The sequence below is a fragment of the Hevea brasiliensis genome, chromosome 14 (genome assembly GCF_030052815.1).
Source record: "Hevea brasiliensis isolate MT/VB/25A 57/8 chromosome 14, ASM3005281v1, whole genome shotgun sequence".
In the NCBI taxonomy this organism is placed as follows: domain Eukaryota; kingdom Viridiplantae; phylum Streptophyta; class Magnoliopsida; order Malpighiales; family Euphorbiaceae; genus Hevea; species Hevea brasiliensis.
In genome coordinates, this window is record NC_079506.1 from 1,726,873 (window position 1) to 1,753,306 (window position 26,434).

Below are 26,434 nucleotides of genomic sequence, written 5' to 3' on the forward strand. Positions count from 1 at the left end.
ATATGATATTTATAATAATATATAACAAGTATATTTTAAAATATTTTAAAATTAAAAAAATAAAATAAAATACATTTATCAATGAATTTTTCAAATGGGCAGTTATCCCTGTGACTCTTGACTTCGTTTATGTTGTTTAATAAACCCACCCAATTCTTTTTTTTTTTTTTAAATAAGTCATATATATATATATTTTATAATTTGAACAACTTAAAGAAAATATTTTATACTTATTAATTTTAATTGAAATTTAAATTTAAAATCTTACTTCTCTCAAAATAGTAAAATTTAATTCATCTTGTCCTCGAAAACTCTCTACCTAAACTCGATTCAGGATTGTCAAATGGAAATGGAGATAGTTTTGATTAAACTCTTGGTATTATTAAACAATAATAAATTCTCCTACATAATTTATTATTTAGTTTTTAACGTAAAAAAAAAAAAAGACTTCAATATAAATTAAATAAAAATTTGAAAAAAAAAATGTTTTTAATTGGGCCAATTCCAATCTTGATTCAAAGGAAAAGCCCATAATCACCTCCTAAACTTTGATTCTTGACTAATTTAAGATACCAAACCATTGTCCCAATTCAGTCTAATCTGAGTTGATTTACTAGACGAATCGGCTTGCAGCCGGTCTAGATGAATCAGCTTGTAGCCGGTCTATCTCCACGCCACCAATAATAATAGCCCGATCTCCCTGTTGATTTTATTTTAATATGAAAATAATTATAAATATAAAAAATATTATTTTATTTTAAAAACACATCATTTATTATGTAATTTTATTTTTTAACTATATATAATTTAATAATATAAAATTTTAATATAAAAATTCTAATTAATACTTACAGCTTGATTTAGAGCTAGTAACAAATAATTAGACTAAGAACAGTAATTAATTAGACTAAATGACGTGCAAGTGCTCTATGTGAAACAGCAAACTAGAATATAGTTATAGGCGATAAATTTTAACTTAATTTATCAATTTGATTATATGAAATTATTCAATATAAAATGACTTGTAATTCGTTTTAATTCGCATAAAATCTGAAAATGGTTCAAATTCAAATAATTTAAAAATTTAAAGGTTCAATTAAGACTTAATTCGACAACTCAAATGATTTATTTAAATTAAATCGATCGACATGAATTTTAACTTGGAAGTTAAATTTATTTTTTTATAAAAAATTACTATTTTAATTAGAAAATATTTATAATTTTTGGTGATTAAGTCTATAAGATTTCATTATATGAAATATAAATAGAATAGATTAATTTGAGTATAGATTAATTCTCCCTTTAGAAAAAAGTTCTATTATCGTAGCATTTTGTTCGTATTAATTAGGTTATTATATATATATATATATTTTTTTTTTCATAATTTTTTTTTAAATTATTCATATTGAGATTAGGGAATTTATACAATAAAAGAAAATCACTTTTATACTTTGATTGCAGAATTCAAAAGGCTGATTGACTGGGAAAACAAATTTGTTGGTCAATGAAGAAATGGATGTGACATACACCTAACTAATAATAGTGCTATCTTATTATTCCTCAATTTTAAATTTCAGTGCGTCATAATTACCCACCTCAATTTTCCAAGAAGGACATTACCCACAAAAAAGGTTAAAATGATGTTCAAGATGAACTGTTTATCAACCATGAGATAATAGTTAATCCCACTTACAAACATTGAAATATATGAAATATATATAAGAAAATGTCGTCCCACATCAATATGTATAAGATAAGAGTATTAAATACAAAGATTTGGACAATCTCTCCCTTGTGTTAGCTTTTAAGATTAAGTTAAGGCTATTAAATTTTTTCTGCATACTATTAAAAGTCAACTCTTATCTTAATGTTTAGTATATAAATTTCACTGGTGATAAATATAAAGACTTGATTAATCCTCTCTCTTAAACTAATTTTTCAATGAGTTATATTTATTGAAGTTGAATCACCTTCTTAAACAATCTTAAGAATTTATTTTCTTATATTGACTTATACATTCAAATAAATAATCATAAAATGTGCTCCAATAAAATTGAACCTAGTGGTGAGTGCTTGGACCTAGTCTCCCATTTATTTATTTGCTCAATTCATTCCCACTGATATGATAAGATGGTGATGGATAGTGCTGAAATAATTAACAAAGCGATTAATGTATTATATCATGATTAATAAGGAGAATATAAATTAAAGAAATAGCTATGAGTGCTTTTAACATGCGTTAATAAAATGTACTGAATTTAATTTTATTTTAAAAGCATTTTGCTAGGAGAGGATTGCTTAAGTCATATTAAACATCTACAATATAAAGTTTACAGAAATGAATATTTATAGTTGGCTCAATATCAAAACAAAATTTGACTCTAATATTGTATTAATAAAATAGATTGAGTCTAATTTCATAGATTGAGTCTAATTTCACCTTAAAAATCACCTTATAAAGAAGGATTTGCTAAGTCCAATATGAAAGCATATTGATACAGGACAACAAGATGTCTTAATTTAAAAAAAAAGATTAAATTAATAAAAATAAGGACTCCATTATGCAGAATTGAATTTCGTCCTTTGCTTTTTACAAGCAAGTCCTTCAAACTTTTTAGCTAGAATTGACGTGGTTTGAAGCTTAGGTACGCAGTGAGACTGTTCTGTTTTAGATGGCCCATTGCATGCGCATTCTAGCCAGCCCATGAGGATTATTGTAGTTCTAACTTCTATGAGTAGACCTGGCCTAAGGTCGGTTTAGGGCTGCAACTGGTAGCTCCTTTGTCTTTAGAGGTCGAATCGAAAGTGGTTCGGATTTGGTTGATTTGAACTGATTTTGGTTTGATTACGATGGCTACGATTTCGATTGGGCCCCTAATTCAACACTATTCAAGATGGTTTCAGTGTCAATTCTAGTTTTGATATGAAATTTGAATAAGCATTTTTGACAAAATTTAAATCCAAGAAAATTATAAATAAAAGATGGAAATTTATTTTTATTAATATATAAATTTATTACAACAAAATATATAAAAATAAAAATAGAGAAAATTGTTAAACATATAAGGTTATGTTTGGATTCATGGATTTAATTTATGGATTTGAATTTAGATAAAATATTTTGTTTGAAATGTTTAAAAAAAAAAATATGAATTTATGTAAATATAGAAATTTTAAAAAGCAAGGATCTGAAATAATAATATTAATTATATTGTTTTTTTTTTATTTTATGTGGTATGAATTTTGAGTATGTATTCATGAATTTAAATTGTGTCCTGACCTAAAAGTTTCGTATTACGACTCGATTGAAAAAAGTGAAATATATGATGATAGCAAAAAGCTTGAGTATATAAATATTATATTTTCTCTTCTTTGCGATAAATTTATAAGATATTTAAGAGATATATTGGATTAGAGTTTAAAAATTGTGAGTGATTATATTTTATTGCTATTTTTCACTATAGTTACTTTTTTTATCGTCTTGCTCTTGTATGTAAATTTTATAGTCGAATCAGGTAAATTTTATATTATTTTTTTTCTCTTTTATATATTATATATATTATGTGCTTATTTGATTATGTGTACTTTAAATTTACATGTCTGTTTTAATAAAAATAATAAATAAATTTGAAAATTTAAAAATGAGAAAATATAATATTTTATTATTAAATAGAAAAAACAGCATAAAAACCTCAGCAAACTATGCCAGGTTCAATCAAAAAAAGAAAACAAGGCGACCAACAGACAAACAGAGCAAATCCGGAAGACAGAGTTAAAACTAAGCTACGAACTGGTCACTTCTTGAAAGCCCATCCTGGCAAGAGAATCAGCCACCAAATTACATTCCCAAAGAGACTTACCAATATAAACTCTTCTTCTGTAGCTGCTGCACTTCAAATTTCAACTTGATGGTCCTGTAACAAGTTAATTGATGAATAAAAGAAGAAAACGTTGAATAAATCAAATAAGTTTAAGAGCTCAAGTTCTTCATGTATCAGAATTAATTAATTTAGTACTCAAACCATATCACTACTAGTTTTCAGGAGAACAACTAGATTTTAAAATTAAAAAAAGAAAAAAAAAACCTCCTCTCCAGTGATATTGTGAGCATTATTTTTATGTTTCTTCATGAACAATTTTGTAAGCAAGCACCAAGTGCAATTGGAAGCAATGAATTACTTACTCCCTTGTGTGGAGGGACATGTTCTAGCTCGCATATAATTGTTTCTGATTGAATGCAACTCATGGACTGCATCACTTATGACCATTCTATCTTGAGGCGACTCCATGGAGCATGCTACCCCAACTTTGACCATCGAAATTAAGCATTCAATTTTGTAGTCATTTCTTGTTTGTATTGGACCTTGATTCCTATTTAATCTTTCTTCTTCTTCTTGCAACAGTGTAGGATCTACAATCTCCAATACATGATCAAGCAATGCCATCCTTGCAAAATTGTGAAGGTTAAGACCTTCTACGAAAATATCATCTGTTGGTTTCTTAGCTGTTACCATCTCCAACAGCAGAATTCCATAACTATAAACATCTCCGCATGTTGATGGCTCACTTCCTAGCCCATATTCTAGAATTGACAAACCAAAATTTGGAAAACAACGGTGAGAAATTGAATTTTGAGGCTAAACAAAGAATGTGCAACGAAGGTGAGAAACAAGAGTAATTACCTGGTGCTGCATAGCCAATTGTGCCTCTCACTCCGACTGAACTGCTTTGAATTGGATTATTGAGCTGAGAGAGAAACTTTGCTAGCCCAAAATCTCCAATGTTAGCGACCATATCATTGTCAAGAAGAATGTTGCTTGGCTTTAGATCACAATGAATGACTGGCTTTTGGCAACCATGGTGCAGATAATCCAGCGCACTCCCTACATCTATTGCAATGTTCATTCTCTGGAGAAAGCTCAAACTCCATTGTTCAGTTGGCTCAACGTATACTTCTGAACTTGGATGCAACCACTTGCCTAGGTTTCCATTCGGCATATACTCGTAAACAAGTGCCTTAAAATCATTCCCTAGGAAATCAATACTCGAGCAAGATGTTATGGTCCTCACAAGATTTCGATGACGTATGTTTTGCAAGACCTTACATTCAGCCATAAAACTTTTTGCAGCTCCTTTCTGTTGAAGGTTGAGTACTTTTACTGCAATGATTGTTCCATCCTCTTCAAGGGTGCCTTTGTAGACAGATCCAAAACTTCCCGCACCAAGCAAATTTGCAGTAGAAAACCCATCAGTTGCCTTGAGAATCATTTGATAAGAAAGTTCTCGAAATGATTTTATTTCCAACGAACCAGGAGATTGCTTTGTTTTATGCTTTTTGAACCAAAGGTATAAGGAGGCTGACAAAATGAGGACACCAGAAATACAGGAAACTGTGATCGCAGCTATTTTAACCTGACGTAATTTTCTTCTCTTTGATACGACAGTGATACATCTTGGCAGCCGTAGTTCTGGAATGCCGCCACAAATCATCTTGTTACCTTCAAGAAAGACTGAACTCACATTTGCAAAAACACCTTTTGTTGGAACCTCACCCTCAAAATTGTTGAAAGACAAATTCAAGTATTCTAGGGAAAGTTTCCCTAAATACATTGGAATTTGGCCAGACATATTATTCTTTGAAAGATCAAATTTTCTAAGACCTCTTAAAGATTCCAAAGACATGGGTATGGTACCTTGAAGATTGTTACTGTACAAGGAAAGGAACTCAAGGCTACTGCACTGACCAAGGTTACTTGGAATTTTTCCAGACAACATGTTTCGGGAAATATACAATATATTCAAATTGAATAAATTGCCTATTTCAGAAGGGAGGGATCCAACCAAATGGTTTTGAGATAGAGATAATAAAACTAACTTGGAAGAAGTAGGAAAAAGTTGTTTTGGTATGGATCCACTAAGATTATTACTAGAAAGAAATAGAAATAATAGGCTATGACAGTTGCCAAAGCTCGGAGGGATGTTGCCTTGTAACTTGTTTTGGCTCAATTGCAGCCTATACAAAGATGATAAATTTCCAATGGTTGAAGGAATTTCTCCAATTAATCTATTTCCATCAAGAAGTAGATCCTGTAGTTTCTGAAGCTTACCAATTTCCGGGGGAATAGGTCCTGCAATTTGGTTGACTTGTAAGACTATTCTAGGTAAGTTAACAAGATCAAATAAGCCTAGGGGGAGGCTGCCAGATACTCGATTACTTGCAATTGCTAATGTTCGAAGTGTAGAAGAGAGATTGGCAACCGAAGTAGGCAATGCTCCTGTAAACTTATTATAGGATAATTCCAAAGATACCAAACTGCTACAGTTGGCCAAAGATGTGATGAGGTGTAAATCATCATCATATCTCTGACCTCCAAGAGTATTGTTTGCTAAATTTATGTGCTTAAGCTGTTTGAGGAGTCCAAACTGGACAAGCACCTTTCCATTGAAATTATTTGCTGATAAAGAAATTAGTATAAGATTTGAAGCATTGGATAATGACATTGGAATTGATCCACTAAGGTAGTTCTCATCCAGTTGAAGTACCTGTAGATGAGGTAGGAGGATGCCCATGTCTGATGGAAGACTTCCATGAAGCGAATTAAAAGACATAGAGAAAACATTGATGGAAGAAATATTATAAATGGCTGGAGGTATGATACCTGAGAAATTGTTGTAACCAAGTGCGAAATCTGACAAATGATTCAGTTGTCCCACGGCATCTGGAATAATTCCACCAAGGAAATTTTCTGCGACATACAAATCCTCCAATGAGCTCAGGTTCCCGATAAAAGGTGGGAGGGCTCCTGTCAAGTAATTTGAAGAGAACCAAAGGTGTCTAAGCTTAGACAAATTGGCAAGCTCAGTTGGAATGTTTCCTTCTAGCTTGTTAAATTCTAAGATTAACACCCTGAGGTTTGAACAGAGGGACAAGTTCAATGGAATTTTCCCTTCAACTTGGTTGTGCGACAGGTTCAAACCTTGTAGCCTAAACAAGCGGCCAACTTCAGCTGGGATTATACCACGGAGGCTGTTGTTGCCCAGTCTTATCTCCCTAAGGAAACTCATGTTTCCTATATAAGGAGACAAAGAACCCACCAATCCTTTAGATTGAAGATCAAGAATGGTAACTCTTTTGTGTTTGCGACCACATATGACACCTTCCCAGTTGCAGAAATGGGCAGAACCATTCCATGAACTTGTGGCATTTTGAGGATCAAGGACAATCTGTGCCTTGAATTCTAACAAAGCAAGATGATCCGTTTCATTCCCACCAACGGTTGTGACAGCATCAATGGAGGGAGGTTTGAAGCTTAGCTGCATAATAAAGAGTAAGAGGACAATGCATTCCTCAGAAAATAGAAAGCATACTCTCAAGCTTCTCATTTTTGAACGAGATGGGTCTAAGTTTATGGTTTAGTAATTACACATTTAGTTGGATATTTATAGAGGCATGATACGCCTACAATAATATATTAATATATATGAAGCTACATCAAGGTCTCATTCTGTAAACATTAATTTTAAAAAAAGAAATCGTAATATCTCGTTGATTATTTTATCTTCAAACATAAAAATTTCTACAAGTGAAAGTGACATGATTGTAACTTCAAGTACCCACAAACTTCTTGTTTGCTAATCCTTAAATTTAAAGGTCTACGCCAACCTTTGTCTTTGCAATCGGATCTCAATGCATCAAAACAAGGTCCCTGCCACATGGAGCCATTTTACACAAGTTCTCCCTAAAGTGTCAACCACGGTTGTCCGTTCTTGATTGAGTTTTTCTTCCGCCAGCACATGAAATTCCACGCTATTTCAACCATCTCACATTCAAACTAAAAGAAAATTCGCCTATATTAAGTCCTTTCATATATATTATAAATTATCAAAATGTCCCTATCAAAAGAAAGGGGAAGAAAGAGAAGAGCCAAAGTTCAAAGAACAAATGAAGGGATAAAGATAAATAAAAATAGGAAAATTCATTTTTAAATAAATATGAAAAATGAATGCTCTTCTTTTTAAATTAGTAGAATTAATTCCAGTACCTAGCTACATGTAATATTAGATCAAGAAAGATACATAGAATTCTTATATTGTTGAAATTGCAGCCAGCCAACACTCAGGCGTTTTCCCGGACCAGCAATATATGCACATATTCAACTCTGCATATGGCCTACATCTGAGAAATTACCCTTTAATTTCAATCGAATTTGTACAACCTGTGAATTTCCTATATATCTTCATGCATACTCGGAATGCTTCAAATTTAACAAATATTCTAAGAAACAAAACTAATAGATTAAGTTGAAACAAAGCTAATGGAGAAACTGAGGCCTGATATTTTATTTTTTTGGATAAATAAAGATCTTAGGAAAATCTGCATCTACCCAGAACAATACTAATATCAATATTTCTTTTTGTTTTCATTTGATTCTAATTGAAATTCAAACTCAAAATTAGAACCCTATAAATCGATGATCATTATCATATTTTTTATTAAAATAAATTATTTATTCGATTAAAAAGTTTAAGTTGAATTAGATCGAAATTATTTTTATAATGAGTAAAAATTATGAAACTATTCCAAACTAGTATTATATAATTGATTTGACTTTTTTTTAATTTTTATTTAATTGAGTAAAATTAATTTTGTGCAAAACAATAAATTTTTTTTTTTAATTTAGGACTTCGTGAATAAATAACCTACCTTTTTTAATTGTATCTAAAACACACCTCTTGAAATACAATTTCCAATTTATATATAATAACTGATAAGTGTCCGCAAGTATACGAAATCGTACAAATAATAAAAAGTGAGTAAATTATCGTTCACACGAGAATTGTCTTTAATTATCAAAATTTATGTTAATTTTATTAATATCTAGACAATCGAATTAGATTAAATTTAAGAAATTAAAATTGAACTAAAAATGAAATTAATTAAAATTGAAAATTAACTAATAAAAGCAATGAAAACTTTATATTTAAATTCAAATAAAAATGGCTAGGGATATTGATTTCACTTGATGCAATAATTAATCTCAATCAATTTTGTCTAATAATCAATTTCAACAAGCATTTAATAATTCCTTCTGGGCATCATTAAATATTCTAATTAAAGAATTAACCCTTAGAGAGATAAGAGAAGAAACAACTGATTCGGAATTTCTAACTAAATTATCTATGAAGCAATAGAGGAGAGGGAGTGAGTATTATGACATGAAAGTGCTAATACAAGAGCTTCAAATTTATAGAGATAGAAAATGATAATGGTGGTTTACCATTCTGTTGGGGCTCTTCTCATGAAGGCACACCTAGCGAGGCAAAGTGGTTAGCCTGTCTTTTTACACAAATCTATTATGGATCACGTATATAATTCATTAACATCTTTAATTTCTTATCAATCATATTCATAAATATGACATATTAATTAGATATTTTTAAAAAGATGTACCTATAAAGAGTGCGAATTCATATGAAAATGAATTTATTTACTGATTAAATTGAGTCTTTAAATATAAATTTATGCATTATATATATATATATACTTTAATTAATTTTATATATATTTTGATGTAAATATTTAATTTAATAATAATTAAATAATTCTTACATAAATTTAAACTTATATTAGATGTACTTTTTTGCTTCTATTTTTCACATTTGTGCAGTAAGGGTGGAAAAGCCTATTTTATCCACGATTCAAAGCCTTTTTGTATCAAGAAAATGACCATCGATGGAAAATTTTGATTATATTCAAATAAAAAATTAAAAAAAATTCATACAAGACAAATCATATACTTTTCAATTCAATAATCCAAAACTTTGGACATTTCTTTTATTATTATTAAGTTATAGTTGATTGATGAAAATTTCACCTTAATTTAATGATTTTATTTTATTTTATTTTAAAAGCCCCATAGAATTCATAGATTGCTGAAATTGCAACCAGCCAACACACAAACGTTTAGTTAGACCAGCTATATATGCACAAATTCAATTCAACTCTGCATTAATTTCATCTGCCATTCTTCGGATTTGAGTTTATTTCATCATTATTCCCTAACTTTGAATTGTATTATAAAATATTTATATTTTTATTTAATATTATTTAAAATTTTTCTGATTAAATTCTGTTGAATTAGATTTAATAAAAAATACTTCTCTCTATTATGCGTGAAAGACAGTTTCTTTAATTGTGGTTGAAATATTATCAATAACTGTTTTATTTTATCTAGTTATTTTTTTATTTATCTTTATACAGATTAAATCTTAAATTATTTTTTTATTGTGTCTAATCCATTTAGATATGTCTAAATCAATTTCTAATTAAAGTACTCAACAAAATCTGACTCGAAAAATTTTAAATGATATTAAATTATAATGTGAGTATTTTTTTATATAAATTAAAATTAAAAATGATAATTGAAATTACGCCTTGCATCTAACTGAGGTGCTCTGACATTTTCTTTGATATCTGAGAGATTACCCTTTCAATTGAATTTGTGCAACTGTGAATTTTCTATATAATTTCATGCATGTTCAAAATACTTCATTTTCAACAAAAATCCTAAGAAACAGAACTAATAGATTAAGTCTTAAAATGAATAAGCTGAGGTCTGATTGAAAGACGATAATAAACTAATCTTAATATATTTTTTATTTAATTTTTAATTGAAATTTAAACTTAAAATTTTATAACATAATGGATAAATTTAATATTATTAAATTAAATTGCGTCGATAATATTAAAAATACATCTTTAATCGATGAGCATTATCACATACTTCTATTAGGATAAATTATTTCTTCAATTAAAAATTTTAGGTAGACTTTGAATCTGATTAAAATTTATTTTTATGAAGTAAATAAGATACTGAGCTGGTTTATAATCTGGCCCAATATAGTTTCAGACCAGTTATGACGTTTGGGACTTTTTTTTTTCATCCGCACCAAATCTTCAAAAGTTTTTTTTTTTTAATTTCGAATTATAAATTTTGAGAAATTTTTAATCTTTTGGAAAATTTTAACATTTTTTTTTCCTTAGAGATTACAAGCTGAAACTATCCTAAGCTAGAATTATATATAAATTGATTTGATTTTCTTTATTTAATTTAGGACTTCGGTTTCATTTGTTTTATGAAAATAATTTATATAAAAAAATATTTTTTATGAAAATTATTTTATAAAAATATATTTTTCTTAAAATATTTTTTTATTATTTAATAGTAATATTAAATTAATGATAAATATTTATATTATATATGGATAAGTATTTTTATATTTTTAATAAAATTATTAAAATTTAAAAAATAATTTTTTCTTTTTAAAAAAATTATTTTCCTTTAAAATAATTTAATTTTTTGACTAAGAAAATATTTTTTGTTAACTAATTTTTTAAATATTAAAAAAACTAGAAAATATTTTTTACGAAATAAACATAACATAGCCTTAGTATATAAATAACGTATCATTCTTAATTCTATTTAAAACACACCTCTTCAAATAAAATTTCTTATTCATAATAAGCATATATATCTAACTTTGCCTTAGTAAAGTAAGCAGCCTTTTTCGACAAATTCAAAATAATTAATTGGATGAGGTCGTAATATCGTAAAGATTTAAACATCTCATTTTAATATTTTATATAGGAGATAAATATTAAATTATTAAATTATTAATTTGAATTTAGTAAGTATAGTTTTCTTGTGAGAAGAAAAGTTGAATAATTATACTTTTATTAATAATTTATAAGCTTTTAATTCTAACTAGCTATCATCAAGAATAATATATACAGAGAAAGAGTATTTTTATAATATAATTTTATTTAAATAAATAAATGTGCACAAGAAAAAGCACATATCTGCACATAGAATTTTTCTAAATAAAAAAAATAGATAAAAATAGCTAATTATACAATATATAGGAAGCACTGAAAAATAGTATTTCCTTTGACATAAATTTTTTTTTTTCTATGTTTGTAAGAGTTGAGATCAATTATTTTATATGAAAGGAGCATATATTTTAGAAGCACAAAATAATTACTTAATAAATATGCGTAGTTGATATATCAATTCATGCACTTCAATCTATATCTTTTCTTTCGAGTTAGCTTTTTTAAGGTAGCTTCAAGCTACTCTATATCTAATTTGTTGAAGGAATAATAACGGAGTTCTTCGTAATATTGGACTTGAAGAGTTCTTCAAAATCTGGTGTCACGTTAAGAGAAACTTGTGAAACTATAGGAGAAAGGGCATTCCACACTGAATTCTTAGTCGCAAGCTCCTCAACAAAAGGCCTGTAAGAAATATAATCAAAGATTTTACTATAAATTGTAATGAGTAGTCAAGTAAATTCGAAAGAAACTAAAAAAAAATTAATTACCATGTAGAAGTTAAGGTGGAGACAAACTCCATCCCTTCACTGCCAGCAACTACAGCAACAGCAAAGAATTTTGGAACCAGAAACATTTGGCCAGCTTTTATGTTGATGTCCAAGACTCGCTTACCATTGATACCCACAATTTGTACTTGTCCACTCCCTTTAACAATATAAACAAGTCGACTTGCTCCATTGGCAGTGTAAGTGGGTGAGTACATGGCACTGGCATCTAATTTCACATAGCTGACACTTAATCCTGCTTGCCCAAGAAGGGGCAATTTTGATGATGTTAGTGTCTTAAAAACACCACCCTTTTGGACATCAACGTCAGCTGATGCTGCGTCGATGTTATACACCATTTTGTCCCGAAAGTCAAAGTCGTTATGAGGTTGGGGCATGATTATTCCTTCCTCTATCTTGATGATCAACACGCCAGTTTGGCTTTTAGCGAGTTTGTTTGCTTCTTCTTGATTCTTGAGATTGTAGGCTCGACTGGTAAATTCAGATGAGAATCCTGCCATAACGCCTATGCCTCCAGATAACAAGAAGTAGGTGAATTCTCCAGGAATATAAGACTTGGAAGTTTCTCCCAAGAAAACCACAACAAATTTTGAATCTCCATTATTATACCACCATGAGAGAGTTCCCAGAGGCACAGGTATGATATCTCCTTTCTTAAGCTTTAATACTACCTCTTTTGCAGAATTAGGAAGCACCACTCCCACTATTCCTTCTGTACCTGCATGTGAGCCAAAAAAGAATTACTGTTTTGTGTAATCTCTTCTGTTTTCTTATAAAGGTATTGCTGAAACTTTTTGGTCGGAGAATTAAATAGCGGGTGGGTGAAGTGTGGAGACTTGCCTTCAAGAACATAACCAATTTTGGAGGAATCTGTATAGTGGGGAAAAGCAAAACCACGGGGCTGGAGAAGAAGCTTTCCTCCTCCAACCTTTGCCACAGCTAATTCAGAACTTGACCAAGCCTTGTATGATCCACCTTCTCCTTCAAATAATGTCTTTTGTGGGAACTTTGGTGACAAATCCAAATCCATGGCTAACACTATCCCTTTCTTCAATAATCACTGTCAAACACACAATAAAGCAAGAAATGTTTCAATTTTTAGTGGGTTGACAAATTAAATTGTTTATGCATGTACACATACCTTAGAGAGTTTAAGAGAGAGAGAGAGAGAGAGAGAGAGAGAGGAAGAGGAATAAGGTGCATACCTTAGAGAGAAAAGAAGAAACAATTGATTGGGAGTTTATAACTAAATTAGATATGAAGATTAGAGGGCAGAGAGTGAGCATTGAGATATCAGAGTGCTCATAAGCATTTCTATTTATAGAGATAGAGAGAGAAAATGATATGGAGCTCCTCTCTGAATGAAGGTAAGGTTGCCCATATTCCGTACGGCTCTTCTCGAGAACGCACACTTGGCACGTAGCTAGCCAATTGTTAATTTCAAACGTTTCTTTTATAGATTACGCTTCCCAGTTGACCACGAGTTGTTGGGAGCGATAATGGCATTGCCACGGGTAGTTGCCGCAAAAATCACTTTTTTAAAATAAATATGAATTTATTATTATTTGAATTATTTCAAATTTAATTAAAAAAAATTTTAAATTATTTCAATCTATCTCAAACTAATTATTCGAATAATAGTGTTCAATTTTATATGTTATAAATATTAATAAACATAAAATATATTTATATTTAACAATAAAATATAATATATAAAAACATTTATAAATATTATTATAAATATATATATATATATATTTAATTAATTATTTATATAAATAAATTCAAAAATAAATAGTAAATTTTTATTAAATTTTTATTTTTAATATTTAAATTATTAATGACCCATTATAATAAAAGAAATATAAATTTAATATTATACAAATTATTAAAAGGCATATAAATTATGAATATATAAAATGTTAAAAGAAATAATCATTAGTATAAACTTAAATTAATATTCCAAAAAATTATAAAAATATATTACGCATAAAAATTATTTCAAATTAAAAAAAAATAGTAAGAGAATTAACGATAAATTTATATAGAGGGAGAAATCAGATACTTTAGACTAAATTATTTCCCACGAAAAAATAGAGAGTAACTTATAACTTTTTGACATATTTTTAAAACAAAGGGCCAACTTCTCTGTTCACAGTTCACAGTCAACCACCAAGGAAGAGCTGGACTCCTACACTACTTAACAACCACAGACGCAAGTGACCAATGTTTCTCATGAAAAACTGAGAGTGATGATAGGGAAGAGTGGACGGAACGGTACCCACCACCGAGCTCTTCTCCACCAACGGTACAAGAAATTTATTTACCATTCATCTCATGACCGAGAACAGGACTCTTAATTGCTTATCCACCACCGACGCAGGTGACCCACGTTTCTCATGACAAAACTGAGAGGCAATAAATGCCTTCTTCCACGATTTCAATACGTGTACTTTCCAAATTTCATATTGAGGTGGATGGATTGCCAAAATAGTACCTTACATCTACATATTGTCCTTTGATTTCCAATTATTCAATGCAGACAATAGGAATACGGTGGTGGTGGGCAATAGGATTACGGTGGTCGTGGTGGAGAATTTGCCTACTCCATGTATGAAATTTAAAACTCTATCACGAAATTGGATGTTAAGTCGGTGTCTAAAATTTTAAATTTTGATAAAACTCCATACAATATAAATCAAATAATTTTCAATTTAATGTGGTCCAAAGACTTCACTTTTTAATTTATTTGATCAAAGTTAAATTTAAAATTTCACAGTTTTGATGGGCAATTTTAATATTACTAAATTTAAAATCATTAATGAAATCTTACTTTTAATTTAATATTTTTAAATTAATTTAACAATTATATTTTAATAGAATTCATTTATTAAAAGTAATATCGAGTCTTTGGTATGTTATAAACCCACATCCCTTATAAATAATATATTTTATAATATCATGCATAATATTATTGTAAATTAGTGTGAAAATATTGTTAAAGAATTTAAGTTATAGAATTTATACATATCATTATGTGTTTGCTGATAATTTTTATTAAGAGAATATTTTTAAAATTTTTAATAATATATGGGACATATTATTAAAATATAAATTTATTGTAGTGTTGAATAAAAAAAATTCAATATTGCTAACTTTTTTGGATATTTTAATAGAAATAAGAATTTAAGGAGGAGAGGACTATACTATTTATGATATGAGCTTCATCTAATAGAATACAAATGAAGAAGTGGAAAATAAAAATTAAATTTGATTATAATTATTAAATTGAAACTCATTTTCATATTGAATTTTTCATTGATTTATATTGTGGATTTAATTTATCATATTTTGGTTACATAAATATAAATTTATTGCAACAAGAATCCTCTCATTTGATTCAAGAAAGATTCTTGCAATAATTTCTTTGAAAATCTAAATTGGAATTAAAAAAATTAAATAATTCAATAATAGTAAATCTGATATTAATTAGATTTCCATTGTGGTCACTAGAATAAGGTAAAAATACATTTACTACAATCAAATGAAAATTCAATAATCAAATTCAATCATCACTAAATAATTTATGCTTTATATATTTATCTATTTATTAAAAAAAGCTAATTAAATTATTATTATGAGGTAAAATGTTTAATTTAATCTATGTATTTATTAAACAAATTTAATTTAGCTCGATTTTAATTTTTTTTATCTAAATTAATTAAGAAATTTTAATTTAAGTTTAATTAAAAAAATTAAGCTTCGTTAAGCTTAATATTAAAATTAAATTTTAATTTACATTTAAGCTTAATTTAATCTAAAATTAAAATTTAAGGGCTAAATTTCTTTATTTTTTAATTTTAATAAAAAAATCAATAAGTTTAATTTCTTAATTTGAGACTAAATTTTTTAATTTCTTAATTTAAATATAAAAATCAAAAAATTTAATTTCTTAATTTTTTTGATCAAATTAAATTTAAATTGAAACTTTAAGTTAAATTGAATAAAAAATTAAAAATTAGTTAAATTAAAATTTCTCAATAAATATAAGACTGTATTTGAATTTCAAGATTTTATCTTAAATATAAATTAAAAATAATTAAAATTGTTTCAATTGTAGAATTATCTTATTAATTGAAGTTTAAATTAAAATTGAAATTAGAATTATAATATAAATCATTAAAATGAAAATGAAATAAAATCACACTCATTATGAATTAAAATTGCTAGTTTCGACTGAATAAAAACAACCGAGGTTGGCACTGTGTCCACAGGCCTAGGGCCATGCCCGGCCTATGATCCTTGGGCTCAAGCCTGTTTTGTAATAAAGTCAACTTTGCCATTTGATATAAATTACAAAAATTATGAATAAAATTTATTTATTTAGAAAAATGAAAATAAACATTTCTATCATATATTTTAATATTTCCAGGTAAATGTTATAAGCCTATCTTTTTGAGCTTGGGCCTACTACCAATTTGTATCTTTACATAAGATTCCTCTATAAATAAACTTTTTCTTTGTGTTCTCCATTGGCTGTTGCTTGATGCTTGAGCAGCAGCTGAGCTCTGTATGCATGGTTGGATAGGACATAACACTCCCAAATTTTGGTCAATTTCTCTGCTGATAATCTCTCTCTGGCATCACCTCTGTAGAACCAAATTGCATTTCTCCAATGGAGACTCCATACCCAGAACCTATCTCTCCTGCCAAAACTCGGATAGGCTGGATAGGCGTAGGCGTAATGGGTGCTGCTATGGCCTCTCGCCTTCTCTCTGCCGGCTACTTCCTCACCGTATATACTCGCACACCATCCAAAGCCCTTTCCTTGCAGTCCAAAGGTGCCCATCTCGCTAGTTCTCCGCTTGATGTCGCAAAGTGCAGTGATGTTGTCTTCACCATGGTGGGACACCCATCAGATGTTCGATCAGTTGTCTTGGAAAGCCAAGGCAAAGGTGTTCTTGCAGGGCTTAATCCCGGCGGTGTTATAGTGGATACCACCAGTAGCCATCCTTCTCTTGCGCGGGAAATCTTTGCAGCTGCCAGGACGAAAGGTTGTTGGGCTGTTGATTCGCCGGTTTCTGGTGGTGATATTGGTGCCAGGGATGGCAAATTGGCTATATTGGCTGGCGGAGATGAAGGCGTTATTAAGTGGTTATCACCCTTATTTGAGCTTTTGGGTAAAGCTACTTACATGGGTCCAGCGGGGTGTGGTCAGAGTTGCAAGATAGCTAACCAAATCGTGGTGGGGGGCAATTTGTTGGGGTTGAGTGAAGGGCTGTTGTTCTCAGAGAAGGCGGGGCTAGATGTGAAGAAGTGGATGGATGCGGTGAGGGGAGGGGCGGCAGGTTCGATGGTGATGGAGTTATATGGGGAGAGAATGATCGAGAGGGACTTTAGGCCGGGCGGGTTTGCTGAGTACATGGTGAAGGACTTGGGCATGGGCGTGGATCTGGTGGAGGAAAGTGAGGATAGGAGGGTACCAGTGCTGCCTGGGGCTGCTTTGAGTAAGCAGTTGTTTGCCGGGATGGTGGCAAACGGTGATGGGCATCTTGGCACGCAAGGTCTTATAACTGTCATAGAGAGGCTAAATAGCAAGTAAGATCAATGGTCTCCTCTCGCTGGTTTAAGAACTGAATGTGTTTGTACTTTGATTAATTTAGTTTGAGTATTTGTTTGAGTTATACTAAGTTGTTTGATGAAAAGATTGATGCGACTTGCCCCAGAAAGTAATCCAACATGATTTTGTGAATAAGTTATTAATTTGGTTTGTCTTCTACAAGAATGAAATTTGTTTTGTACAATAAATTGAATCATAATTGATTACCGGTTGTGGTTTACCCATGTAAATCAGAAATTTTTTTAACTATATTTTCTTGTGATAAACATGCTTTTCATTTAAGATAACCGTTGCCTTTTTGTTTTCTTATTTGTAGTGATGCAACCTTAGAAGTGCTATGATATATGTATCCATTGCTTTTTTTTGGTTGGCATGTGTGGAGGAGGTTTTGCACATGTTTCACAATAGGATGAACTTAAAATATAAATTCATCGTTGTTAACTTGTGTCAATACATTCATTTAAGATATGATACTTTGGGATCCATGAAATGATTTCTCGGATCATAGTTCTCGAACAACACATCATTTGATTCAAAATAAATCATATTGATTTAGAATGGAGCTTGTTAATTTCTCTTCTCCCCTTCTCTATCATGAGATTTTTTTCAAAAAAAAAAATACAAAAAAAAACCTAAAACGAGCATATGGAGTTCAAGCTCATGATTAAGCAATTAGTCACCCATGATATGGCTTTGCCTTGGAGAATGAAGTGTGATTATCTGTATACTACTGTGAACTTGTCAAACACACACAAAATTGTCATTTTTGTTTTCATTATTATTTGGGTCTTACTTCAATGGCATTAATTACTAGCCCTCCTTTTAGTTGACATCCTTTCACCTCCATCAATGTCATCTTCACCTCCTCATCACTGTCACCACTAAAAAATTCTCCCAATTCAATTTCACTCCATGAATCTTCTCTTTTTCTTGGCATTGTAAAATGCTTATCTTTCAGCCTTGTTTCCACCATTTGTGTGTGATTCGTGTTATCTAGACACATTGTTGGTTGTTTCTTGCTATGCTGGCCATGTAGATAAGCTATGTTGGATGATACTTGATTCCCCACTTCTACTGATATTTCTGAGGGTATTGAATCTAGCCCATAGGCACGGTCAGAGATCTTCATTATAAGATAAGCCCCATATTTTGTGTTTGGTGATAGCATTTGAGTTCTGATTTTTCCTTGTATTTCTAGCCACCAGGTTGTTCTGAGTACAGTCACCTCTAAAAATCTGTTGAAGATGAACCATGTGTATGTTGCTTATTATTGTTCAAGTTCATGGCCATTTTTAATGTTAGGATAGCTAGTTATCTTGTATAGTATTTTATGACATTCAATTGCAAAGAAATGAAGAGAGAGGGAAAATCAACCTTGATTCAATTGTTGGCATCCAGCTCCAGTAAGTTGGAACATCACTCCACATGATTGAAAGTTCTCGTGCAGACAATGTATAGGATATTTTGCCAGACGATTTCTCTAACTTGAAGCTCTGCAGTAGAGTTTTAGAATACTTGAAAAAAATATATATTAATTGCACATATTGTTGTCAATATTTTTTGTGGTTTTTTAAGTCCTATTTGCCTATCTCATATCTCAATAGTAATGGATTAGCAATTTTATTTGTGAATTGCTATTTATAGATGGCTAAATTGAGAAATGGATATTGATTTGGTTGCAAGATCTATGAACAAGAGAGATCGCTCTTAGCAGTATGCGTCTATCATGTTTGGGGATGGATTCATGTACATTGGTTTTATTAAAAAAATGTGGTGAATTAACTCTCTGATATCACCAATTGAACTCACATGAAAATATAAACCAAATAAAATGCTTTCTTGTTGACTCAATGGTTGAAATTAATTCTTGCTGGTATACATATCATTAGACTTTGTGTAGCTTCATGCATTAGAATATAAGAATTGTTCTGTAAAATGTGGTTTTATACCCCTTTGTTCCCCTTCCCTCCCTTCAGATTTCTCCTAGTCCATAAGAAGTATATTATTTTAGCTTAGGCCTCAAAAGCAGAATTATATCACATACAAGGGAAGTGCAGAGCTTTACCTTTTTCCCAGCATCCATGAGAATTGGGTTGCATAGATGAAAAAAAAGCTCTTTCTTTGAAGAGAACTTCAACGGAGTGACAGCTCTTGAGAGAATGTCACGATAATCTGATGGCAGAAATCTTTCCCACACAGCATCAGACTCCATAGCTGATTGAAAGGTGGATGATACCAGCGATGATCTGCAAGCGTCAAGCGGAGATGTGAAGGAGAGAATTAGAGAGACACAACCTTCAGGTAACATGTTGGAGTTGAAACCTTTCTCTTTCTCATGTGTTGTCTATTCTGAACATGGGTTGGGTGTTCCTGATGGTGTATTATATATTGAAGATACAAGCAGGCCTCAACTTTGAAAGTGTCCGAGATCAAGATTCAAGCTATTCTGCTAATGAACAAAATATATGCTACATTTTAATAGAACCACCGCTTGATAAGATATGGTAAATGTCATTATCTATTCAACGTGATGTCGTCATTGAAGAAAAAGATTTTGACAAAGAAAGCAATCTTTTTAGCCCTCTTGTCCTGTAGCTTGACCAAAGTTGCATTAATTTAGACGTAGACATGTTCTTATTGGTCCATGTGGACCTCCCCTATTATTTTCTCTCTCAATTTTTTTTATCCATTTAACAGTAACATTCAAAATATTAATTTGATTCTAGAAAATTTACTAAATTAATTCTGACATATAATTAATTGCAGTCTGAATAAATATGATTGTGGAAATATTTATTTCTGCTTTATTTTTTAAGCTTATTCTGATCTGGAAATGAATTGTCAATTGGCCAACTTGCTGCATTGTCATGGATTGCTTTTTAGAGTTGCCTTTGTGCCTTGACAGGTTTGCCAAAGCCTAATCAATTCCAATTTGTCCAACTAATTTTTTCTCCAGCTTCCTTTATTTACTCATTTATTTAGCTATTAATGCAATAGTCTCTTCTTTTCTTAAAAAAAAAATTATAGCATTAATTAACATATTTAAAAAAAAAGTTTTATTATTATTATTATTATTATTATTATTATTATTATTATTATTATTACCAGTAACTCCAACACCAATGCATGCAAAACAAGGCTTAAATAGTGTGGTTTCATTGACCATGTCAAATGGGTTTAATCCGCAGGCAATTCTTTACTTCAATGGTGAGCATGGATTGGAGAATTCTTTTCGGTGTCATTAGAGGGAAAAAATAGTATTCGTGGATTCCATGCCTTGATGATAGCATTTTGCCTTGCGTATTTAATAATTTTACGTAATTTATAAATTAATCTCATGATAAAAATTATAATTTTTTAATTTAAATTATTTTTTAGATATATTTTTATTATCAAAATAGTAGATCTATTAAAGTTCACCGGTTCAAAATTATAATAGTTTAATATTTTATTATTTTTAAATAATTTAATCTCTATAATTTTAATATTATCAATAATTTAATATCTGTGATTGCGTTGATTATTTTAATTTTATGATTTAATAAAGATAGACTATTTTATCAGTAGAAATATGTTTTAGAAATTAATTTATTTTTTAAAAAAAATTAAATAATAATTTTTATCATACCTCTAAAAATAAATTATAAATTACTCAATAATTTTTAATTTTGATTTGAAATAGAATCACATTACATAAAATGACTATATTAAGTATAATTCTACAACAGGAAATAAAAAATAATATACATTTTGTTGTTTCAACATATATAGGAATTTCATTAATGGAAAATTAATGCAAAAAAATCCTCATAAACTAACAAATCCAATGCAAGGATTTTTTTTTTTTTTTTTTTTTGCCTTTCCTGAAAATTGATTTAAATTATGTATCTGATCATATAATTTTTTTTTTTTTTTAAATAGCTATAAGACACCTGACATCAACAAGAATGAAACAAGTGAATATGAATCCTACCCAAGCGACATGTGCAAACAACCAAAAACAACTTAGAGTGATCAGCATGGCCATGGGCTGGTTTTGGATTGTAGAGGATGGATTGAGGACGATTTTGATTTGATTTGAATTAAGACAATTTAATGATTAAAAATTTTTTTATTTTTTATAAAGCCGCGCAAATTGGATTGGATCATTGATTTTGATTCGGTCCAATTTAAGATTTAGTAGGGTATATTAAGAGAGTGGGAATTCAGAACCTGCTGGGTGAATATTATGCATTCAGCCTTTGTGCCAAGTCAAGGGTAAGCTTTTGATTTTTATTAAAAAAAAAATGATAAAATTGTTGGTTGTTCCATTTTTTGTATTTAACCTAAAGAATCATCCCACTCTACATTAATGGAGAAGAAGCATTGGGTTCATACCATGGAATGGATCGTTAGATTTCTTCTAGAATCAGGAGCTTAATTACCCTTGAGCATGTCATCAGGCACTATTTTATTTCTTTTCTTCCGAAATTTCTTAAACTTAGTTTTCTTGAACAGAATGATCCTCTTCACAAGAAAACATTCTTTGTAAGCAACGAGGGCAACAAAAGCCTCACATTGTTACAGTCGTCAATGGCAGGATCTACAATGCAAATATTCCTACCCTCTGAACCACTTAAAGTGCCTTCCTCTTCATTCCAGTTACAGGAGCAGTCAAGTAGTATTATCTTCAAGAAAACAATCAAATCCAACTTAAAAGGAAAAAAAAATGGTGCAAGCTTCTGTTCCGGCTTCTCCAAGGGAGAGTGTGATAGTTGTGATGGATGCTAACAGGAGTAAAGGAAGCATGGATGCACTAGACTGGGCTCTCAAAAGTGTCGTTCGCCGGCAAGATACTGTGATTGTTCTTGGAGTTTCATGTGCTTTTGGAAAGAAGAATTCTTGTTTTCCTTTGAACATGGGCATTAGCATCTCTGCAATATGTAAGATCCCATAACCTTCAACCATTTTCATCATTAGCTTTAACAGGATTTGTATGATCCTACTAGGAAACTCTTTTGAATTGAATGTTGCTGGTTTTATTTGCAGAAAGAAAAATTAGCTTTATATATGGATATTTTTCAGGGGAAAGATTGGAGTTCTCAAGCCAGGGGCAAGGAGAAGCTAGACCGAAAGAGCTTGGGGAAGAAATCGAGAGAAAAAAGAAACAATATCAGAATAACCTTCAACCATTCTACAGACTATGTAGAAAGAATGAGGTTGGCATATTCATATATTTTTAGCTAACTAGAAAATCATGTGATATATGCATATATAAAAGGATCTTTTCTGCAGGTGAACATGGAAGTTAAACTTGCTTTTGGATTTTGTCCTGAGAAAATAGCAGTTGAGCAAGCTCAAAACTCCAATCCTCGTTGGATTGTATTAGACAGGTACTCATTGAAATTGTTGAAAATGGAATGTAAGTGGCTATTGGGAATTTGGTATTCTTGACAAAGATTGAGTCATTGGTTTCTGTTTTCTGATTCATTCTAAGAAATACACAAATTAAAAGAAAATAACAGGAGGATGAAGAGAAAGCTGTAGGGTTCAGAATTCAGATGGTAAGTGAAACCTGCCAGTAGCTTAGCTGTTCAGGACCTCAAGCTTTGCACATGATTCCAAAGAAATTTTTGGATTAAATAACTAGGCCTGCAAATTCATTATAGATATCTTGTTAATTTGGATTGGTTGAGGTTTAGGAAGGAGAACCATTGTGCAGTAATTTTTCTTTTGTTTGGATGCAGCAACTTAAAGAAACACAAGGTAATCATATATGCACATGTTGGATGCAACATTGCTGTAATGAATGGGAAAGATGTAGCGACTTTGACACCATCAAGAGCTCCCCCGCCTGGAAATTGCACACCAACGGATGATACTACTTACACCACAAACCAAACTGCGGACAATCAGGATGGTTTTGCTCCTTCTCAAGACGGAGAGTCGTCAGCACGACCTCAAAGTCCTTGTTGGTATCCGCTGTCATGGAGAAATGGATTTCCTGGAGCATTTACTCAAACGGAGCTTGAAGAGATCACAAATGATTTCTCAGAAGATAATCTTATTCGAGTTGAGGATAACATAAAGGTTTATGAGGGGATATTTCAGGAAACTCCTGTTGTAATCATGTCTTTTCCAGAAAGTGATGAGCGCTTCTGGACAATGCTGAAGATCCTTTCCCGAGTACGCCATCGGAATATAGCAAACCTTGTCGGATTCTGCTGCACAGGAACTTCACTTTTCTTGCTTTTTGACTACCCCTGCTTAGGAACTCTTGAACTAAATTTGCTGAGTAAGAGCAACTTCTTTCCGCATAAATATTGCACTGTATAGAGCAAATCTTATAGAATTTTGAAAGTTTTCTGTGTGTTTAGATGACAACTTAGCTAGGAACCTGCCTTGGAAAGCAAGGTGGTATATTGCAGTGGAAATAGGTGGTAGCTTGCGCTATCTGCATGAAGAGTGTGTTGATGGAGGAGCCATTGTTCACCTCTCTGTTTGTTCCCCTCATGTTTTTTTCTCTAATGGTTGCTCTAGTATGGTAAGCATAAAGTCTTAGTTGGGGTTTGGGTTTCCAAGAACTGAAATTTTGATGAGTGTAAGATACTAAGATTTTACTTCATTTTTAGAGTTTGCATAAAAGCTAACTGTTTGCCTTCCATTGCCATTCAAGCTCTCCAACTTCACAACTGCTAGGTGGCTCGATCAAGATAATGCTCCAAGCAATGAAGATACTGTAGCTGAGTAAGAAACCAATGTTTATATTTGTGCATCTTTATCACTAATTATCTAACACACTAATGTTTAACTCCAAAAGCTGATAAAGACTCGAAAATCTGCTTTGATTCGAAACTTGAATCTTCTGTGAAGATGAATTCTCAAGTTAATTAATGTCTTGACTGCATATGTAAATCTTCTTTGATACTTGAAGGAATGCAAATCTAGAAGAAGATGATGTACGTGGTTATGGGATGTTACTGATTGAGCTCATAAGCGGCAAGAGTGCTCGTTTGCATCGAAATGAGAGCGGAGGACAAAGCTTGATTCAATGGGTAAGATCTAATGTGTTATGGTACAGCTTCAAGGATAAGTTCACATAATAATGTTCTGCATAGAGGTTGATTTCTGAATGTTTTCGGAGTAACTAAATCAATTCCCATTTAGTTTAATATCTAAATAAGCTGTTCTTTCTCTTGTAATGTAGGCACTGCCACTTCTTGAAAATGGTCAGATAAGTGAAGTGTTAGATCCTAGACTGGAGGATAACGCTGACATTAGGGTGGCTTATCATATGGTCAAGGCTGCTTTACTTTGCTTGAGAAGTGATGCAGATCACAGGATTTCTATGAGTGAGGTAATTAAGCTTTGTTCATCACTATTCTTCAGGTTTGAGATTCACAAGCATAGATCAGATCTGATATTCAAGGCTTGTTGAAACTTGTGCAGGTCTTAGCTGTGGTTCGAGGTGATCAGCTTGCCACGGCTAAATGCTAAATTCCTTAAAAATTAAGGACGTGTGAAAAATAAATGTCATACTGGAATTACTACACAGAGCATTGTTCGTGTATCAAATCAAGAATAAAGAAAAAAAAAAACTTGCTTTCAACCTTGTCATAAATAATAATTAATATACAACTCAACTCAACTAAGCCTTTATCCAAAAAATTTGGGGTCGGCTATATGGATTCTCTTTCTCCACTCTAAACGATTTTAGGTTAAATTCTAAAAAAAGTGTAATGCTTCTAGATCATGTTGTATTACTTTTCTCCAAGTCAGTTTAGGTTTACCCCTTCTTTTCTTTCTATCCTCTAACCTAATGTGCTCTACTTATCTAACTGGAGCATCCGTATGTCTACGCTTTACATGACCAAACCACCTCAATATCCTTTTTCTCAACTTATCATCAATTGGCACCACTCTTACCTTTTCTTTAATACTCTCATTACGGACTTTATCTAGTCTAGTATAGTCACTCATCCACCTTAGCATTCTCATCTCCGCAACTATTATCTTAGACACATATGACTACTTCAGTGCCCAACACTCACTACTATATAACATGGCCGATCGTATGACTGTATGGTAAAATTTTCCTTTCAATTTATTGGGAATCTTGTGATCACATAAAACTCCCGTGACACGTATCCACTTCAACCATCCGGCTTTAATCCTATGACTAACATCCTCCTCACATCCCCCATTTACTTGAAGGACTGAGCCGAGATATTTAAAGTGATTAATTTGTGATAGTACTACTCCATCCAAGCTAACTCCTTTTCTATCACCAGTTCGGCCTTCACTAAACTTGTAATGCATGTATTATGTCTTCGTTCTACTTAACTTAAAGCCCTTTGACTCTAGAGTACTTCTCCAAAATTCTAGCTTTCTATTAACTCCTTCTCGAGTCTCATCTATCAGAACTATATCATCCGC

At 31.0% G+C, this 26,434-nt stretch overlaps 5 protein-coding genes across 9 annotated transcripts; 2 read left to right on the forward strand and 3 right to left on the reverse strand.

Moving 5' to 3' along the window:
• Positions 1 to 3,743: 3,743 nt before the first annotated feature.
• LOC110641742 (putative receptor-like protein kinase At3g47110) lies at positions 3,744 to 7,381 on the reverse strand. Its single transcript, XM_021793572.2, has 3 exons — positions 4,683 to 7,381; positions 4,184 to 4,582; positions 3,744 to 3,914 (listed from the first exon to the last, which is right to left on the reverse strand). The coding sequence occupies exons 1-3, from the start codon at positions 7,318 to 7,320 to the stop codon at positions 3,901 to 3,903; spliced, it is 3,051 nt and encodes a 1,016-aa protein (XP_021649264.2). The 5' UTR covers positions 7,321 to 7,381; the 3' UTR covers positions 3,744 to 3,900.
• Positions 7,382 to 12,038: 4,657 nt separating this feature from the next.
• On the reverse strand, positions 12,039 to 13,665 carry LOC110641743 (11S globulin seed storage protein 2). The gene is made up of 4 exons (XM_021793573.2): positions 13,605 to 13,665; positions 13,240 to 13,459; positions 12,382 to 13,117; positions 12,039 to 12,295 (listed from the first exon to the last, which is right to left on the reverse strand). Exons 2-4 carry the CDS (start codon positions 13,427 to 13,429, stop codon positions 12,142 to 12,144), a joined length of 1,080 nt encoding a protein of 359 aa, XP_021649265.2. The 5' UTR covers positions 13,430 to 13,459; positions 13,605 to 13,665; the 3' UTR covers positions 12,039 to 12,141.
• Positions 13,666 to 16,861: 3,196 nt separating this feature from the next.
• Positions 16,862 to 20,601, forward strand: LOC110641755 (probable 3-hydroxyisobutyrate dehydrogenase-like 2, mitochondrial). 5 transcript variants are annotated; one of them, XR_002492338.2, is made up of 3 exons: positions 16,863 to 17,997; positions 20,219 to 20,320; positions 20,414 to 20,601. XR_002492338.2 is itself a non-coding variant. In XM_058134816.1 (2 exons), the coding sequence occupies exons 1-2, from the start codon at positions 17,075 to 17,077 to the stop codon at positions 20,118 to 20,120; spliced, it is 1,008 nt and encodes a 335-aa protein (XP_057990799.1). In that variant the 5' UTR covers positions 16,862 to 17,074; the 3' UTR covers positions 20,121 to 20,173. The 5 variants fall into 5 exon arrangements, 4 of the variants coding, with proteins under 4 accessions (XP_057990799.1, XP_057990798.1, XP_057990801.1 ...); XM_058134816.1 differs by lacking the exons at positions 20,219 to 20,320; positions 20,414 to 20,601 and adding an exon at positions 20,036 to 20,173 and having other exon boundaries at positions 16,862 to 17,997; XM_058134815.1 differs by lacking the exons at positions 20,219 to 20,320; positions 20,414 to 20,601 and adding an exon at positions 20,031 to 20,169 and having other exon boundaries at positions 16,862 to 17,997.
• Positions 18,758 to 20,327, reverse strand: LOC110641754 (F-box protein PP2-B15). The gene is made up of 3 exons (XM_021793585.2): positions 20,085 to 20,327; positions 19,394 to 19,512; positions 18,758 to 19,254 (listed from the first exon to the last, which is right to left on the reverse strand). Exons 1-3 carry the CDS (start codon positions 20,325 to 20,327, stop codon positions 18,798 to 18,800), a joined length of 819 nt encoding a protein of 272 aa, XP_021649277.2. The 3' UTR covers positions 18,758 to 18,797.
• Positions 20,602 to 22,727: 2,126 nt separating the features above from the next.
• LOC110641752 (probable receptor-like protein kinase At1g80640) lies at positions 22,728 to 25,495 on the forward strand. Its single transcript, XM_021793583.2, has 9 exons — positions 22,728 to 22,941; positions 23,084 to 23,217; positions 23,294 to 23,391; positions 23,746 to 24,293; positions 24,376 to 24,542; positions 24,645 to 24,745; positions 24,933 to 25,053; positions 25,206 to 25,355; positions 25,448 to 25,495. Exons 1-9 carry the CDS (start codon positions 22,728 to 22,730, stop codon positions 25,493 to 25,495), a joined length of 1,581 nt encoding a protein of 526 aa, XP_021649275.2.
• The last annotated feature ends 939 nt before the right edge of the window (positions 25,496 to 26,434 follow it).